We start from the raw sequence: 18191 nt of genomic DNA, 5'->3' as shown, positions 1-18191 counted from the left end.
AAACATCTGTCTAAACCGAACCAAAGGGGTTCGGTATACTCAATGTACTGCAAAAGAAAAATTGAGGAGACAGAGGTAGGCAGTTTAAATGAGAGACAATCCATAAAAAACACATTGTCACCTAAAGAAGAATATTGTAGCAAATAAAGCAGGCCCTTAAAAATTGAAGTAATGCTCTAATTTGATAAATAAGGTCTGAGTTTCATAACAAAAATCCCAAAAATGAGAATTTTTTCAAATTATGAATTTTTCCTCAAATCTTCAATTTCAAGTGATTTGATTGGTTAAACTTGAGATGATTTGAAGAGAAACTAATTTTGAGACCTTTTAAGGCACAAATCTTGCACAGTCCTTTTAAACGTGTTGAACGTGAAACATTTGTACTAAAAAATAATTTTAATTTGGAATTGCTGATACATGTTATACAGCATGAGCATTGATGATTACAGCCCAAACAATAATGATGTTCAGTGGACAGAGTTGGTCTTCCCTTGATTAAATGATAATCACCTGTCTTAGGTAGTTAACTAGACAATTTATAAGATTTAAACCTTTTTATCAGATTATTCACCAGTTAATTAATTCCATATGTTTCTGAAGTTGTTTAAAGGATAGTTTAAATCACCTCCTTTCAATTAATCAGATTGTCCCTTAATCAAGGTAAGACCAACTCAATTTCCCAAACATAATGATTGCATGCACTGTAACATTTCTAAAAGCACAAAAAAAATTCAACTTAAGTATTTGAGCACTTTTCAAATGTCTTCATCTATTTCATTCATATAGTTCCTGAACCATATCAGACAAGATTATTAATCATAAATATATTAGCAGCCATTAGCCAATATGAAATCTGGATTATCAAGATACAGACTATAAGTCATAATTTAAGACATTTTTTTCAGTAATCTCAGACAGCCTTGAAATTTTGAGGTTGGCAGTACATGAATTTTATGAATCATATGTTAGACACAGTTAGCAAGTGTAAGATCATATTAACTCAATCACAACTTTGAAAATTTGATGATTGAAATAAAGCTTAAGTTCAAATCTTAGTTGATAATTTTTTTGTGATCACCTGAAACAAATGAACTGGTATAGTAATCATCAGACAATTTCACAAAAAGATGAAAGTGTGTAATTAGTTCTAAGTTATGATGTCATAATAAAAGATAGCATTGTGATGTTATTTTAAATTTCATCTTTCCATGAAATCCATCACAGATGACTAGTTCCTCGTTCATAGCTATACGATGTGAGAAAACACAAGCCAAGTCTCCTTTTTGAAGAAAGCATTGTGACGTCATTTTAAACTTTATCTTCCCATGAAATCCATCACAGAGGACAAGATTTTCATTCATCACTATACAAAGCCAGAAAACAGAAGCCAAGTCTCCTTTTGGCCTAGAAGTATGAAATGGTTATAACATTAGCAAGAATTCAATATGAAGATGAAACTGTATAAGTAAGCAGTTGCATGTCATGCCATGTAATATATACAAAAACAACATACTTCAATAGCAATAAACCTAGAAGTTATTGCCGACTAAAGGCATGATTGACTAGTTGTAAACACATTAGCAAAATGAACTGACTGATAAAAAAATCTGATCTTTCAGTCGATTTCACTGGAATAATAGATTTGTCCTAATGAAACAGATTCCAAGTACAATTCAAGGCAAATAAAATCTGATATTTCACCATATAACTGATTTGACCCAATGTAACATATTCCAAGAAAAATTTAAGGTAAATAAATATATTTCAATAAAAAGGGAAATTTGACTATTTGAAAATTGACACGGAAGGCTTGAATCTATCAATTCACTTTGTAATGTATCAAGATAGAAATAATACTGATAAGTAAATCTGCTTACAGCATGCATGTACCTCTTAAGAAAAAATTTAATCAAATATATATCTCACAATTTTTTTTCCTCAAGCAAGAAACAGATTTGCTCCAAAGCATTAGATGTGAAATTGAGATGAACTGTTTTACTTTACGAGTATATTATGCTTTTATGGAAAAAATGTAGTACAGTTAAGACTCATACAATATATATTCATTTAAAACCATTAGATCGTAATTTTTATCAATTAAAACAAAAACTTAATTTGTATAATAGTTGTAACTTAACACAGATGTAATGTTAATGGCAGTTAAAACAGGGAGGGGGTAAGAAAAATTATCATTTTCTCTGGAATGTGGAATATCTTTGACCCTGACCTATGGTAAAATCAGGTGTTTATTTATGAAAATTCTGCAAACTCATACTGTTTGTTCATATTATAGTTACATGGTATATTCCTTTGAAATAAAATTGATTGATTCGATAGTCAAAGTTTGAATAATGGTAAAGTCTTATTATAAATTGTATAAATTGCCATAAGAGTCATGAACAACACCCATAAGGAAACAAATTATTATAAATGTTGATGTTAACGAAGACATTTTTTGATAAAAAATTGAATTTGTTTATACTGAACATAGGGTGGAACCTATTTGAAGAATCTGATTTGTAAAAAGTTGGCCTACTAATTCATTCCAACACCCAGAAAAGAAACAAAATACAGTTAAAATATTTGTAAATAATTATTAAACAAATTTGTACACACTAAATCACTGTCACATGTTTAAAAACTCAAATCATGTAAAATTTAAATTTTCTAAAGTAAATATTCAGTAAATTGATAAAATTTGAACAATTTGACTTGTAGGAGGAAAAAAATCGACCTGGTTTTAACAAAAAACTCCCCCACACAACAGGTAATAATATAATTACTATCAATTCTATTGAGTTGATAAATTGGTGTTATAAGATCTGTTTTGACACATAATAATCAACTACACACAATAAAGCCATGAATCGGATACATCCAGCATAAAATATAGGACAGAAATGTAAAAATAATGCATCACTTCATCCAACAAATGCTCGACATGGTTTATTTTATGGAGTGGAGTCATGGAGTGGCATCTTTAAGTAAAATTTTTTAGCAGTACTTGGTGTAGTGTAGTTTGTATTGTTTTCAAATCTGCAATTGACTTACTACCAAATAAATACATGTAGTTTTGTTTCCAAATATAACAAATGTAAACAGTAATTTAAAAAAAACAAAACAAAACAAAACTTCCAACACAAACAGTTGTGTTACCCTCATATTATACATAAAGTATCCCAAAACAAACATTTTTAAAATTTTAAATTCAAACCCTACTGTCGAAAGTTTTTACTCCAAAATCAACTCACAGACTCCACTCTACAACTCCACTCCATAAATTAAATTATGCCCAGACAATATGTTACAGTGAGTCCTATTTCATAAATTTTGCCATTTAGTTAAACATTGATTTTATTTTTTCCAGAAATGTAATAAAACTATTTGGGTATGCTAAATATGTAATAGGGTAGGCCCAAGAGATAATAAGAAATTTGGCCCTAAAGTAAAAATTTTGTTGAACTCATTGACTATTTTTTCTGTTGAAAGTGTGCAAACATTGAAGAATTCCCCTTGTAGTTAATGCATGTGAAACAAATAATATAGAAATGATTCAAATGGGTTAAAAATTTATTGGTCACATGACCAGTTTATAGACTATTGAAGGAAAATAATGATATTGCAAAAGCAAAATTTAATAAACTTAAGAAAGAATGAGGTAAAATATGTATAAGGTGTGGCGCACAAAGAAAAAAAAACACAAAGACTGGATTGCATTATCCAAATATTCATTCATCATAATGGCCAGAAATAACCATCAAAGTGTTTTTAAAATTTGCCTTTTTAAGATAATGAGAAGTAAAATTCTGTTGAAATGCACTCTCGAAAAATGGTGGGAAAACTTCCAAAAATTAAAAAAACACCTGCATCACAGATGCTTCAGGATTAATTCAAATAGCTTTTTGTTTGTTTTCTACTTGTATCGCATATTTGAGGCAATAAAGATTAAATTGAGAAAAATGATGTGCCTGGTTCTTACATGGAATGGTACTAAACAGTGTCCATTTAAGGAGGTTGGTAAATCTACTGATTTTATCTACTTCACAACCAGCAGACATTCATTTCCTCTATTTCTAAGCACTGCAAACAAGCCTTTTGAAATTCTCTTCCAAGTTCTTTTACAATCAGATAATGCTACATAAAATGATTTACTTTTTCCTGACTTAGCAGGATCTTTTCATTTTCAGAGAGGGTTGTCTGTAGGTGAAACCTCAGACCCTGTTCAGTGTATACTTCTCTAACTACTAAGATTCAAATATTTCCTACAATGGTCAAATTATACACACACCAAAACAATATATTAAAACTAACACCCATGCTATCAGTCAAACATACCAAGACAACTTACCATCCGATTCAGAAAATGCCGGGGTCGGTGTTGTGATATTGAGTTTCGTATTCTTGTTTGGCTTATTTGGTTTATTTGGTCTTTTCTTGGAACGTGAAACTAAGTGAAAAAATAAACTAAAAATAAAAATGTGCAGACAACACAATGTAAAGCAAGCAATAAAAAGAGCACTATCCATTACCCAATATGTACTATGATTACTTCCGTTCTCCTGGCACATTTGGTCAAAATCATGGCACATACTGCATCATGGATAGAGTCAAGGTCCATAGCCAGGAAGGGTTCGGGGTGTTACAATGAAACCACCTTGGAAGCAAAAGAGCATTTAAAGCCGTCTAAAAAAAGCTTAAACTTGGTTGAAGAACTATCAATTGGAAAATTTTGTTACACTAATTCTGGCTACAAACCTGGTGTCCTTGTAAAATTGTGTCTAGTTTCATATTCATGTGTTTGGTTTAAAGGGGTTTAAGAATCATTTTACAACAAGAACAATTTAAAACTACCTCTTTGGGATTATAATTCAAATGGGCTTTTTATTTTTATAACACTCTCCCAAAAAAGAAATATTTTTTATTAACATAGAAACAGAATTATTGAGAGCTGAATTTCATTTCCACCATGAAAATAGAAATCAGACACATCAATCGGAAATCTCATTCTTTAGCAACTTTTCACATCAGATTTGCAGCATTCTATTTTAATTCTAAAACCTCCTCTTTGATGTGAATGTAATCAATTTCATTTTAGACTCTGACAATATAGACTTTTGGCTTAACCACAAATTGATGCCTATTGCAATGAAATGTCAAAAAGTTGCATTGAATTTTATAGTGATAAAGTAAAACCAAATTAAAATTCAATTAAAAATATGAAAAAATAATAACACATCTACGAAGAATAAATAAATATATTGTTTTGTCTGTAGAAAGTACTGTAATTTCAGAAGACGATACTTGATTTTAATGTATTAAAGTTTGAAAAAAAGTTGTAAATTCTAAATTGCATGGTCAAAATTTTTAGACAAAAATCCTGTATGCATTTTTTTGGAATATCAATAAAAATGACACGGCATCTTCTGAAATTACAATGCATATTCTGGAATAAAATTCTGTGAATATATGGCAATAATCAGTGATTCAAATCAGTTTCAATTTAGAAAAGGTCTTATGAGGCTGGATTTAAAGAGAAATACGGACTGATTGACAGACCAACAGACAGACGGGATAATTCCCATATAACCCCAAAACTTTGTTTGCAGGAACAGAGGAATATTCTCAAAATGCATCATTATAAATTGAGGAAGAAAGGGCAGGGGACAACAAAACAGCAGAGGGTAACAGACACAACTTGGGGGTAATTTAGGACAGTGTCAAATACTGCAGTGGTCAGAGTTTGAAATATTCTATATTGAATCAAGAAATAAAATGTAGAATTCATGACAATCAGTAAAGAATTTGATACATTCATAATTATAAGATAAAGATTAACACAATACAGTGCCTTAAAAATACATGTTATGTACAAGGAATGTGTCTTAAATAGTATATTACAGATTCATTTGGCTTCAAGTTACAGCACATACAATGATTGTATTCAGAGGATACAGCTGTCTTCCTCTGATTAAATGATCAATTGATTAATTTGTTTAGGTAATTACCAGGACAATTGAGAAGGAGATTTGAACATCATATTAGACAATGCCAACTATTGCCATTACTTTAGACTTGAGTTTTTATGAGCCACTTGGCCACTGTTTCCAGAAAGGCAAAGGACGCTTACCCTACCAGTGCATCTGGTCCATGCTCCCAGTTTTTAATGGAATCCGAGTTGCTCATTTACTTTTTGTTGCTTTGTATGTATTGCTTTAGTTTCTTTATGTCCTTTGTTGTGTTTGTTTGTTTTCCATGTCTGGTCTTTGCCCCTGGATTACATTCTTTTGATTTCCGCTAGAATCTTGGTTCCCTTGATTACTCTTTCAGTAGGCTTTGGAATCTATGCCTGATGCAAATTTGAAGCCCTCTTCTAAATTCTACAGGTAACTAACTACAACAGTTCATCAAGTCAATTATTATCTAATCAAGGAAAAACCAAATCTACTGGTGTTTAACCCTGAACATCATCATTTTATGTGCTGTAATGAGAGCAAAATTTCTAATTGAAGCAACTGAAGTATGTTTCACATTAGACCAGGGCAAGAACTAATCATATACAAAAAACTTCTGTTATTATCCCTATGGAGTAACTCTGCAACAAAGTGATAATATTAGCTAAAGTATGTAGCACGTTGTTAACATTACGATGTTTTTGTAAAGGGGGAGAAAGACAAGGAATTTGGAATTAGCAATTCTCTGTACACATGTTTTCAGAATCATGTTACTTGATGATTATTTAGTCATTATCCGATATCAAAACCTTGTTTAGATTGTTCTGGTACCCTGATGAAAGCATAGTTGGGTGTGCAGGGATATAGTATCCAACAGATGTTTGATAAAAAGCCGACAAAATTTTTGAATAATTATCAAAAGAATGATAAATTTGGATTAACAGACTCAAACTTTCAGTGTTGTAAATTGATAGAAAACAAAAAACTACGATAAATAAGTGGGATAAGCTAGAACCACAAAGACAGAGCGAACAAAAGAGGAGCACATTTGCTATAGAAGACCACCCAAGACCAGATACCAAAGGAAAAGCCTGCTTTCAGGCTAACTCCTTTTTTATTACCTTGAAAAGGATACAGACCGCAGAGAGAAAATAACTAATTGCGTTCAGACGCGTGCACAATCCTCTTGCAGTCGACACAGATCATTTCTAAGCAAATCGTCAGACTATCATTAATTTAATTATACGAAACAACCACTAAATGAAATGCACCAATACTCGGCATAATAATAACATGATTCAGAGTCTTTGTTTCTTGAATATGATAATGTAAACAAATAAACAGTTTGCACATTTTTATATATGTCTATCATTCATACATGTACTGAAGAGAACCCATCCAGTCATTAGGTTCAATTGGGAACAAGTGTATTGTATATTCTTCAACCAACCTGGAAGCTGATCTGCACTATTAATTAAGTTTTAAAGAGTTCATTTCAAGTTACCACTAGCCAAAAGCAAAAAACAAATTCAATTTCTAAGTTTACCCCACCTAATTTACTATATGCAAATTAATGCTAGTTGTTTCCCTTAGTGAATTCAGTCATCTCCCTTGAAATATTACTTACCTTGAACAATTTTGCGAATCTCAAAGATGCATGTGTGTTTTACCACTTCGACATCAGTTTTGTTTCTATCAGAGGAAGTTGTATTTCCCAATTCCAAAGAACTTTCATTTCTTTTCCCAACATTATAATTAAAAGTGAAAGTTTTTGTTATGTTCATAACAGATTGTGTTGTAAATTTTTTAACAGAATCCATTTTGCCAACTCTGACTTATCCATATGCTTATATTCTTTAAATCAAAATGACATAAGGATAAAGACCCCTAGGTACAAAGGATCATGAACTATTCGTGAACAGGTGACCAATCTTAATCCAACTCGTTAAATCACTAATAAATCCATATTAAGCTCTTCAACTTATTTAAACATGTGGTTCAGAAGTTTTAAGTACTTCTCCATTTAAGAATCAGGGAAAATGTGTATAAGTGTGGCACATGAAGAAAAAATACACAGAGATTTTATTGCATTATCCAAGTATTTATACCTCATAATCTCAAGAAATTACTGTCAAAGTGTTTGTAAAGTTTGCCTTTTTAAGATATTGATAGGTCAAATTTAGTTGAAATGCACTATGAAAAAATGCAGGAAAAATTTTCTTAAGTTTTTCCTTATATAAGCAGTCAAAAAATATCTACATCACGAATGCTTCAGGACAAATTTACATGTAAATAGCTTTTCAGTTGTTTTCTAGATGTATTTGAATATATTTGAGGCAAAAAAGACCAAATTGAGAAATACAATGTGCCACCCCTTGCCTGATTCTTACACAGTAATGTACTTAAATGAATGTAAAAATATGACCACAAAAAGAAAGAAACTTAGCATAAAAGGTACTAAAACCAATACTGGTATTTTGTATAAACTTGATTCCACATTTCATAAATACTATTTTGTAATTTATAACGTCACACCTTTCAACATTTTTTACATGGATTCAAACTTACGCTTAATTCCTGAAGGTACTAAAATTTCATTTCGACTAACAATAACATTAATTCAGAACATAATATAATTTAGTGTGGAATGAAATTAAGTAATCAAATGACCAGCAGTCTCGAAAGAGTAAAAATAATCGTAACTTATGATGTCACAAAAGAAAATAGAACTGTGACGTAACTAACGATAAATTTTACACTTATGACTTTTATGTAAAAGTTTGCTAGACCTGATTTGCCTTCAAATATTTGAATATTTTAAATACATGTATGTTTGAAACATACTTAACCTAAACAATATATTTTTCTGTGCATCTAAAAAGCATTAGGCTAACAGTTACATAGGAAGAAATTTTCAATTGATGTTGAAAAAGTCTTCAGAAACAAGGTCTCAATAATAATGAAATAAAAAAAATGTTGATAACATCAAAACTGTTTTGTAAACCCCATTTCCACCCAAAAAAAGGAGAAGATGAACATCTCCAATATTTTTTTTAGAATAATTTTGCCAAGTTTCAGCTCATAGATGTCAGAGTTTTATATAAAAAAAATGTCTTGTAGTATACACTGTAAACTCAGAAATGACTGACACATAATTTTTATATTTGTGATAGACTGTAGAATATTTGAGGGAATACATTTTGCTGGGGAGTGAAACAGAAATTACAACTAAGCATTTGATATCTATTATGACTTGTGATGATTTAAACACTAAGAATCCTCCACATTCTAATTCAGCGTACTAGTCAGAACAACAACCTCCATAGTTACCTCCCTTAACCTTGACCTTTATGTCCTCATTTAGATTAATTGCATCAAGTCTGATCCAGATTCAAACACAATTTTCAAAAAAAAACTCAAATCGTAATCTCGATCAAAGGAAATATTAAAGCATTATGCAATCAAAGTACCTTTTCAAAATCATACTTCAGTAAAGAGATTAAAAGAGATTGCCGATCGACTCAGCAGATCAGTCTAACAGTTATTTTATAGTTTATCTAACCAAGGTTGTTAATTTGAAACTTTTGATATGTTTAAAAAATTTTGATTGAATTAACAAAGCTCCAATCAAGATAAAATAAAGATTACGATCAGCTTTTTAAGTCTGTGAATTAGGATCATTCAGAACGTGCCCACTGCCAGTTTATAACCTATCGAGTCAGTTTAGCTTTGATTTTCTGCCAATAATGTTTGATTAGTGTAATTAAATTTCTATTCCCTATAAAACTGTTCAGGAAATTGTTGAAAATTGTCAGATTATCTTGCACTTAATTTGTCTATTTAGAAGCTTTCCAAAGAACGTCAATGTATTGTAATTCAGGCTTACATTGGTTGTAATTAAGTTCAGTAACAGCCACTTTGTGGCTGTATTAAGCTGCTTCGGGACATGTGTTTTTTTCTATTACTTTGAAAAGAGAAAAGTCCATGGTATGAAATGTACAGAATATTGGCAGTTTTGAAGTCAAAACATAAAATATCAAAGTGACCACAATATGGGGGGATGTGATATTCTGTCAAGAGTTATTCTGCATTTTTTTGGCGACATCACAGTAGATTTGATGCAGCATTGTCATTGGATGTTGGCAATATACTTTAGTATCAGGACACTAGCCTGATACAGAAAATATCTAAACAACTGAAATATGATAAAGTTTCAATAAAAAAACCGAAGACTTTAAAAGTCAAATACTGATATGAGTATATTGATGTTTAGCAGCTGAAGGTCTTTAATATACATTTCAATACATCTGAAACTTGATGCAGCATTATACGTTTACAACTAAATGTGCTGTTATTGATCTTGTTTGAAGGCACAGGTTCAGTGGGTGGGCATTTCATTTTGGAAAAAATATAATTTTTTACAAGAAATCTTGAATTTTTTTTAAGGACACTCACTTAGAAGGCTAACTGTCATTTGTTTCACATCCTTCTAAACTGAAATCCAGGTTAAGGCAATGGGGTATAAATGTACCTATTCCTGATATGCATGAAACACATTCACCAATGAACATTATATTACAATGGACTAACCTTCAAAAGTATATAGCGATAATATTTTCTTGAAACTTACAAAAATGAAAGAAAAAGTTTGTGTGGTAATAAATTCTGAACTATTATGAAATAACAATTAAAGAAAACAAGAAGATAGGAATAAACACGGTTTCTACATTAACAGCCCCATCTTCTCTTCATATCATCCCATTAAACCTACAATCCCCAGAAATTTGTCAGGAAAGAATTACATTACACACAAAACCATAAAAATAGCCATATTCAAAAAACCAGTATCGAAAAGTTATATTTTATTGTATATATGCATTAACTATAGCATCTTGGTCACTTTTGACGAAAATGCAAATTTTTTTTCACTTAATGAGGTACCATTGAAACTTCAATAATATCAGTTTTGCTTATTGCAATTGCAATAACCTTATATTTTGCAGTAATGAAAGAATTGCAATAATTTTCAAATTAACACTATTGCTCAACAACATCAAGTCATGCATAAAAAAGAAATGAACACCATGGAACAGAAGAGAAACAACTTATTGATATCAATAGAAATTCAAAATCACAAAGTTCACCGAACTATTTAACTAGACAATAAGCGAGACTGCATCAATATGGAATTACAATCATTAAGTGGTTGTTTGGCTCTGTCGAATCAATTAGAAATCAATGTTTATAGCATCATCAAGCTTTGTGGGTTTAACATAGGCTGCCAGTTAATTTAATGCTAAAGCTAAGATAATCACCACGTTTTTTCGTCATTTTCTATCGGATGATACATCTCTGTGGAATAAATCTAACACTCTTACCAGAACACTCAATACTTTTGAATTATATATAACTACAAGTTGGTTATTGATGTACACTAAAACTGAAACATATGCTAGAGCTGTGTCTGAATATTACAGTAATGTACATTGTATAAAGGTTCTATGGGTGTAATGCAGACTGATTGTAATATAGATATAAAAGGGGGATGCTCATGTGATAAAATCTCCGACAATTCATGTAAATTATTGAAGAACACCATCCAGTTTTTAGTCTAGGGTTCATCTGGTACTGAAGCAAAGATACATTAAATGGAAACTGAACATCTTTATTAGAAAAGTATATTTTGTACAGTGAAACCTGTCAAAACCAAACCAATTTTATTTTGTACAGTGAAACCTGTCTAAACCAAACCAATTTTATTTTGTACAGTGAAACCTCTCTAAACCAAACCAATTTTAAAGTCCAAAAATGATTTGATTTAGAAACTGTTTCACTTTATTTCACATTGGTTCTAACAGCACAAAATAATTCTACGATGAAATGTGGCTGTCTAATTGAAATATACTACTATCTAATTAATCTAACCAGCTGTATTGGGCTGAGGCAATGTCTAGGCCCTATACAGCTGTTCAAAACCCAATACAGCATGTCTTTGGACAAAATATGGGGCTTATATGGAAAAAACAATTCTATAAACCAGTAGTATTTGCATCACATGATTTTTAGCCAATCATTTCCAATCTGACTGAAGTCCAGTCTGAGGTGATAGGTTATACTTTATCCAATCTATGTCTATATACAGGAGTGGGTCCAAAAACTTTTTTAAAAGGGGGTTCCAGGCTATTATTTGCCCATTTTTGCCCAATTAAACATAAAATGGGGTGTCTTCCCATGGAATCACACACACCCTCCCGCCACCCCAAACCTGGATCTGCAACTGATTTGTATTCGAAGAAAGAAGTAAGTGCAATGCACAGTTATAATTTCCAGTGAGATGCAGACTTCAACTATCACATGCTCAACAAATGTGATTGAGATAATGAGAATCAGTTTACTCTCATAGGAGTCCATGATGAGTAGCTACAAATGTCAGCAACAACCAAATGATATTGTAATTTAATATCAATTCACCGTGCGGGTTTATACATTATATTAAATTTTGGACCATTTTACAAATGGATTGACAAAATCAAATCTTATGCCAAGAAATAGAAAACATGGTTACATCAGTATGATTTAGAAAGCATTTTATCCAGAGAAAGACATTAAGTTGCACATGTTGTGCTAGTTACATCCCCATTTATTTGAGTTGAGATATTGCGCAGAAATCGACAGACAGATGGACAAACATTAGGTGACACCAGTATAATATGAAGTTAAGTGTTTAAAACTTTTAAAACTATAAGCATACAAACTGTCATCCAGTCATTAAAAGGTATTGCTTAAAGATTTCAGTACTAATGAACTATGCCAAATGTACAGAATCTGGCCCCCTGCTGTGGCTTATTGTACCGTTTCCTTCAATCCTGATGTCACCATGAGAGGGCAATAAGCAATCATGGTCTATTTATCTTAAATGAAAGCAGATATCTCTCATATCACAACCAGGGGGTTCACCATTTGAAATATTATCCTTACCGGAAATAAAATATCTTGAGCAAAAGTTTCATTAAAATCAATTTAATCAAATTTATATATTTCTCATCAATTTGAAGCTAAATTTGATATCTTATTAGGAATTTAAGTATAAACTATAAATTGACTCAAGAGTAAAGTTCAAATGTTCACTAATTAGAAATATAATGTTTAAGTAACTGAATATGACCATAAAAAGTAATTAAACAAATCAAAGGTCAAAAAATGTTCTTATCAAAACACGACCTTATTCTAGTCCAGGATATGCTTGAAATATAACACTTTAACAGGTCGTGTGCCAGTTTACAAGGTTCTTTGGTGCATAAAGTTAATATAATGTGTGCATATTACCAGCTTCTTGGCAGGTGGTCACATTAAATAGTATTAAAGCTCCAAATGATAAATAGTGCACTGGTGCAATTTTCAATTACAAAAATATACTAGAATAAAGTAGTAATTTATTCCAACATTATATACTATCATATAATTGAGTCTCCCTGGGGGGCTGAATCACAGTTAGAACACTAAAATCATAGATACATGCTTAATACCCAGGATTTAAAATCTTCTCATGTATATTACTCAGAAAATGCAATATAACAGCCTTGATTCATTAAGAAATTGATTAATTTGCCTATTAAATTCTCTACAGGGTGAAAATTTTGCAATTAATACATGTTTATCATATAACGAGTTCAGTTCTAATCAAAGAAGTTCCCCTTTCACTTCAAAGAAAATGAAAACTTGTTAAGCGAGTGAATCAAATACTGAAAATTAAAAAGGAGAAACAATAGCGGCTATGTTTCATCATGCAGAAATCTTCATGGAATGAAGCGAAGACTCTACAGATGCCTTAAGATACCACAAATATGCAGACTTTCACTAACCCGTGGATCCTAATTTAATTTCGAACTTAATTAAACGCTGGCACTGCAGGTCACTATTGTTTTCCGCGATGTGTAGGGGGTCCTCAGCAGACGATCCAACCAGTCAGTCAAGGTATAGATTGTTATTTGATCTATTCACAGCTATTATAAAAATAACTTTTTTAGCTCAGTTGGGGTTCTTCTCCATGTGTTGTTTTAATGTTTACAAAATATATCTCATTGTAAGAAAGACTTTCTGCGATTTTATTTTCTCTCCGTGGGGTGACATTTAACCAATACCGTTTTGCATTGTTTTTTAAAATGTGCCAAATCATTGCATGAAAGGTGATACTTCAGCTAATTATTTCCTAATAGGAGATTCTTTGAAGATTTGATATTAAGGCCACATTAGATCAATTTTTTGGTTCATTTCATAGAATTCAACCACTGGCACCTCATATAAAGGAGAGCTCCTTCATTTGGAAGTGGCCTATGGGGAGATTTGGCCTTGAACTTCAAGAGGAAAGTAAACATAGTTACAATATATATAAATATCAATTTATTCCATGATCTCAGAAATAAACAAATCAACTCAATTTTTATTTAATCTTTTTTTTTCTTCTCTGAAATCTGCTTTTGAAGATGCAGGTTTTAAAAATGCTGTAAGAGCATTAATATTTTAAAAATGAAAATACATTTTTTTATTCTTTTACTGTAAATACATGAAATACAATTACTGAGAATAAAAAAATTTGAAACTTGTAAGTTATAAAAACATGGTATGATTTACTTTTGAAAATCAATTTTGGATGTTTTTGAAAAAAAAAAAATGTTTTCTGGTGATAAAAAATAACAAAAACAAAGAAAATGAAAACCAATTTGCTTTGGCCTAAGGATAATTCATTGGAAAGGTTTATGAATAAGGTTTCCATGTCAATGATCCTCTAGTAAGACAGAGAAAAATCATTCTTGAAAAGTAATTATTATATAGTTATTTTACCCACAAATCAAGACTAAAAAAGAAAAAAATAATTAAACTTCCTGAATGTACTTTGAAGATTAAATTTCAACACTGGGAATCCTTTTAAGTTAAAATTGTATGTAGGTGTCTTATAAAATTGCTGAAGTTTCCTAAGGTTATATACTATCATCTTCAACTAAAAGGAGGAAAGATTCAAACAGGATTTCTGGTAAAATTGAGAAATTAAGATTCTGTTTTGATCGAATCAATGTCCACAAATAAAGTTTGTGGTTTTTTTCCATAGGTGGTCTACCAAGAAGAACTACACACATGCAGGCAGACTGGTTGTCTTTAATAATATCCCCACGGCCTTTAATCACATAATGTGGGTAATCTGAGCTAATTTCCTGATTTACAGTGAAACCTGACAAAACAAAACCCCTTTTAAATGAAAGTTTTCCACAGTAAAGGAAGGTGTTTGGTTTCCACAGGTTGAAACTGTATTGAAACTAATGAAGGGGCTTCAGAACATGTCTAGTTTAGACAGGTTTCTTAAGTGTAAGTATTTGTAAGAATCAGGCAAAATGGGAAAAATCAGAAACATGTATGTCAAAACCCCACCAATCTGACAATGTAATATTACTCAAGGATACTTTCTCTATTTGAAAAGACCATTATTTGATCTCTGCATCACTGGCTTTGCTCAGAAATTTTCCAATAGAATCTTAGAAAAATGAGGTTTTTTGACAGAGTTATCTGCCCTTGAAATGTTCATTTTCAGTGCATTTCAATGAAATTGTAACTCAATACCTTTTAATGACACTTAATAATTCAGTGTTTGGTTAATACAGGTTTCACTGTAAACGGTACAAACATCTTCAAGTAGCTTACTCTAGTTACTGACCACTACAAAATATTAACAATGCACGTAAATAACCATGAAGATACTAAAAACCACAAAACAAACATTGGACAGCCACAGGGTACAATGTACTCAATTCTACTTAGTGTTTTAAACATGTACTCTATGAACTATCATGTGTACATGGAAAATTTACGATAATATAATTATCTTACGTTGTCTTAACATTCCTAATGGCTACATTACGAAATATAACAAATATTGTATGAAAACAAAAAGATTAAAAGATTATGAGATTAAATTATGAAATTTTAATCTACTATAATAATGAACCGGTGGATGAAAAGAAAGTGATATTTTTTTTAAATTTAAAGAATTAGATCACTAGGACTAAATTACTAATGTTTTAATTTGATTAATTAATGGTAAACCAGGTACAAAATTTTTTTGAGAGATGTAAAAGTAGTAATAAAGAAATTGCAGGGGGGTGGAGGGGTTTGCCTTCGACAAGACAAAACCAAGGTACACCAAAGTTACAACACACTTAGAACAAAACAAAAAATATAATTCTAAATTTTTACTTTTTTTTTGAGGGGGAGCAAGGAGGAGTAGAGGGTATCAACACGCAAAGTTAAAAGTGAAGCATAGTGACCTGGTTTACTTAAATAAACAAATTTATTTCCATTAGCAAAGTTAAACTGGAATTCATTTTAACTCATTTAATCCTACTGTTTAATTAATGAGGCACTCCATGTAACAAACAAGTTAGCTCTCTATCTTTTTCATCCTGATTTCTTATAAATGGCAATGTACTGTTTTAAACTAACTGTGACTGATTTATTTTAGAGCACGGAGTTTATTTTTGTTTAGCAATCTTTCGAGCACTTAACAGGATAGACATGCTTTTCAAATCAGTTTTAATTGAATTTCCTTAAATTAAACAATTATTTAAACAATTTACTTGAGCGAAATGCATGTTCAAAGTAATTTCTCCTGGCAAATCTGGAGGTGGGCAAAGTCATTCTCAATCCAATAAACCAGGAAATTGTTTCATCTTTTTTACACATGCCAAAATATGAAAAAGGAAAATTTTGTTTTGTTAAAAGCTATGAAAACAGATGCTATTCAAATGCTTCTATAACATTTCCTCCAGATACTCTGGAAGTTACACCCAAAATTTCAAATCATTATTTAAAAATTTTTTGGGAAAATTTACCGCTGTACTTTTCAACGGGAATTTAGTATTGCCAATAGTTCTTGAGGGCTACTCACTTTTTTAGCCGAACATTCCAAATTTTTTACTGATTTCACATAGTCATCACTTCAAATGGGATTACAAAAGATTCTTGCAAGAAAATATTTGAAAAAAATTTGCAGTTTGGTCTTTTTGAAATTAACAGAGTGTTCCATGTTTCCACAAAAGCATTGAACAATGACTGGCTGAGAGTTTACAACTTCAGGAGCTGTCCTGATACACACTCTAAATATGCAACAATTTAGGCATTTTTTTCATTCAACTATTTTTCAAACTACATCGTACTGAGCCTTACAAGTAGAAAAGTACACATAAGTGTTAATCAAGTGTGATGGATGTTGCTTATATAACTTGTAGGTTTTATAGCGGTATACTTATCTATCAAGGAAGACAGCACATTGGGGAATTTCACCTTACTAGACCTGTAATATCTTATTAAAAACAATCTACATTCACAAATTTACGCTGCAATATGTTTTCTGTTTCAAAGACTAACGCAACATTGTCCCGTTACTATTTGTAAATGTGATAAAATTCTTGAAGTTTGTATCTTCCTTAAAAGTTGCATAAAAGGTTTGGAAGGTCAAATAATTTTAGTTGAGGATTTATGATAAATCAAAAAAAGTCACCTTGACCTAGAGCTTTAACCTTTGACATTATAAATCAAATCTCTTTTTGCACTTTTATTTGAAAATTCAAAATCAGTTACTTAAAAGGACAGATGGAAAGTCCCACTATAATGTTTCTTTTGCATCAAATGAGAGAGATGAGATGTCAAAAATGAGCTTTGAACTAATTTTAACTAGACACAAGCAAATCAGCACTTAGTGACATAGTTTATCAAACAAATACAATCTTCATAAAAAAGGTAGGTAAATATCACCATATGCCATTAGCTTATAAAAGATATGGCATGGATTATTCTATGGAGTTGAATTGTGAAGCAGACTAATGGAATGGCATCTTGGCGTGGAATTTTGTAGCAGTGCTTGGTGTTGTGGAGTTTTTTTTCTAAATAAATACATAGAGTTTTTTTCTAAATAAATACATAGAGTTTTGTTTCAGTAAATAACAAAACCTGACAGTGATTTAAAACATAAACTTTCAACAGACCTTTATCTAACTCTTGCACTTATTGAACAGTATATTACAAAATATTTTGCTGAATCAAACCCTACTGTCAAATCCCAAATTTTTACCAAAAAATTCAACTTAATGAATCCACTCCTAGATCCATTCCAAAACTTCACTCCATAAAATTAACTATGTCAAAAGATATTTATTATAGATTATCACAGTATCTTTATGTTATACAGGTTGT

At 31.1% G+C, this 18191-nt stretch overlaps 1 protein-coding gene across 5 annotated transcripts in view; it reads right to left on the bottom strand.

The window, feature by feature from the left end:
* Nucleotides 1-18191, bottom strand: part of LOC148620018 (uncharacterized) — a 68995-nt gene that overhangs the window by 23240 nt on the left and 27564 nt on the right. For 3 of the 5 annotated variants that reach the window (XM_088580519.1, XM_088580520.1, XM_088580523.1), the window contains exon 4: nt 4349-4447. The exons of the other annotated variants lie outside the window; for them this stretch is intronic. In XM_088580519.1, the coding sequence (XP_088436645.1) occupies nt 4349-4447 (99 nt within the window). The remainder of the gene's footprint in view (nt 1-4348; nt 4448-18191) is intronic. 5 annotated transcript variants of the gene reach the window in all.

This window comes from Perna viridis, chromosome 4, assembly GCF_037379345.1.
Source record: "Perna viridis isolate PV_CMFRI_1.1 ecotype Kerala chromosome 4, ASM3737934v1, whole genome shotgun sequence".
Lineage (NCBI taxonomy): Eukaryota > Metazoa > Mollusca > Bivalvia > Mytilida > Mytilidae > Perna > Perna viridis.
Note: the sequence above shows the minus strand (reverse complement) of the source record. Positions and strands in the feature narration are given on the sequence as shown.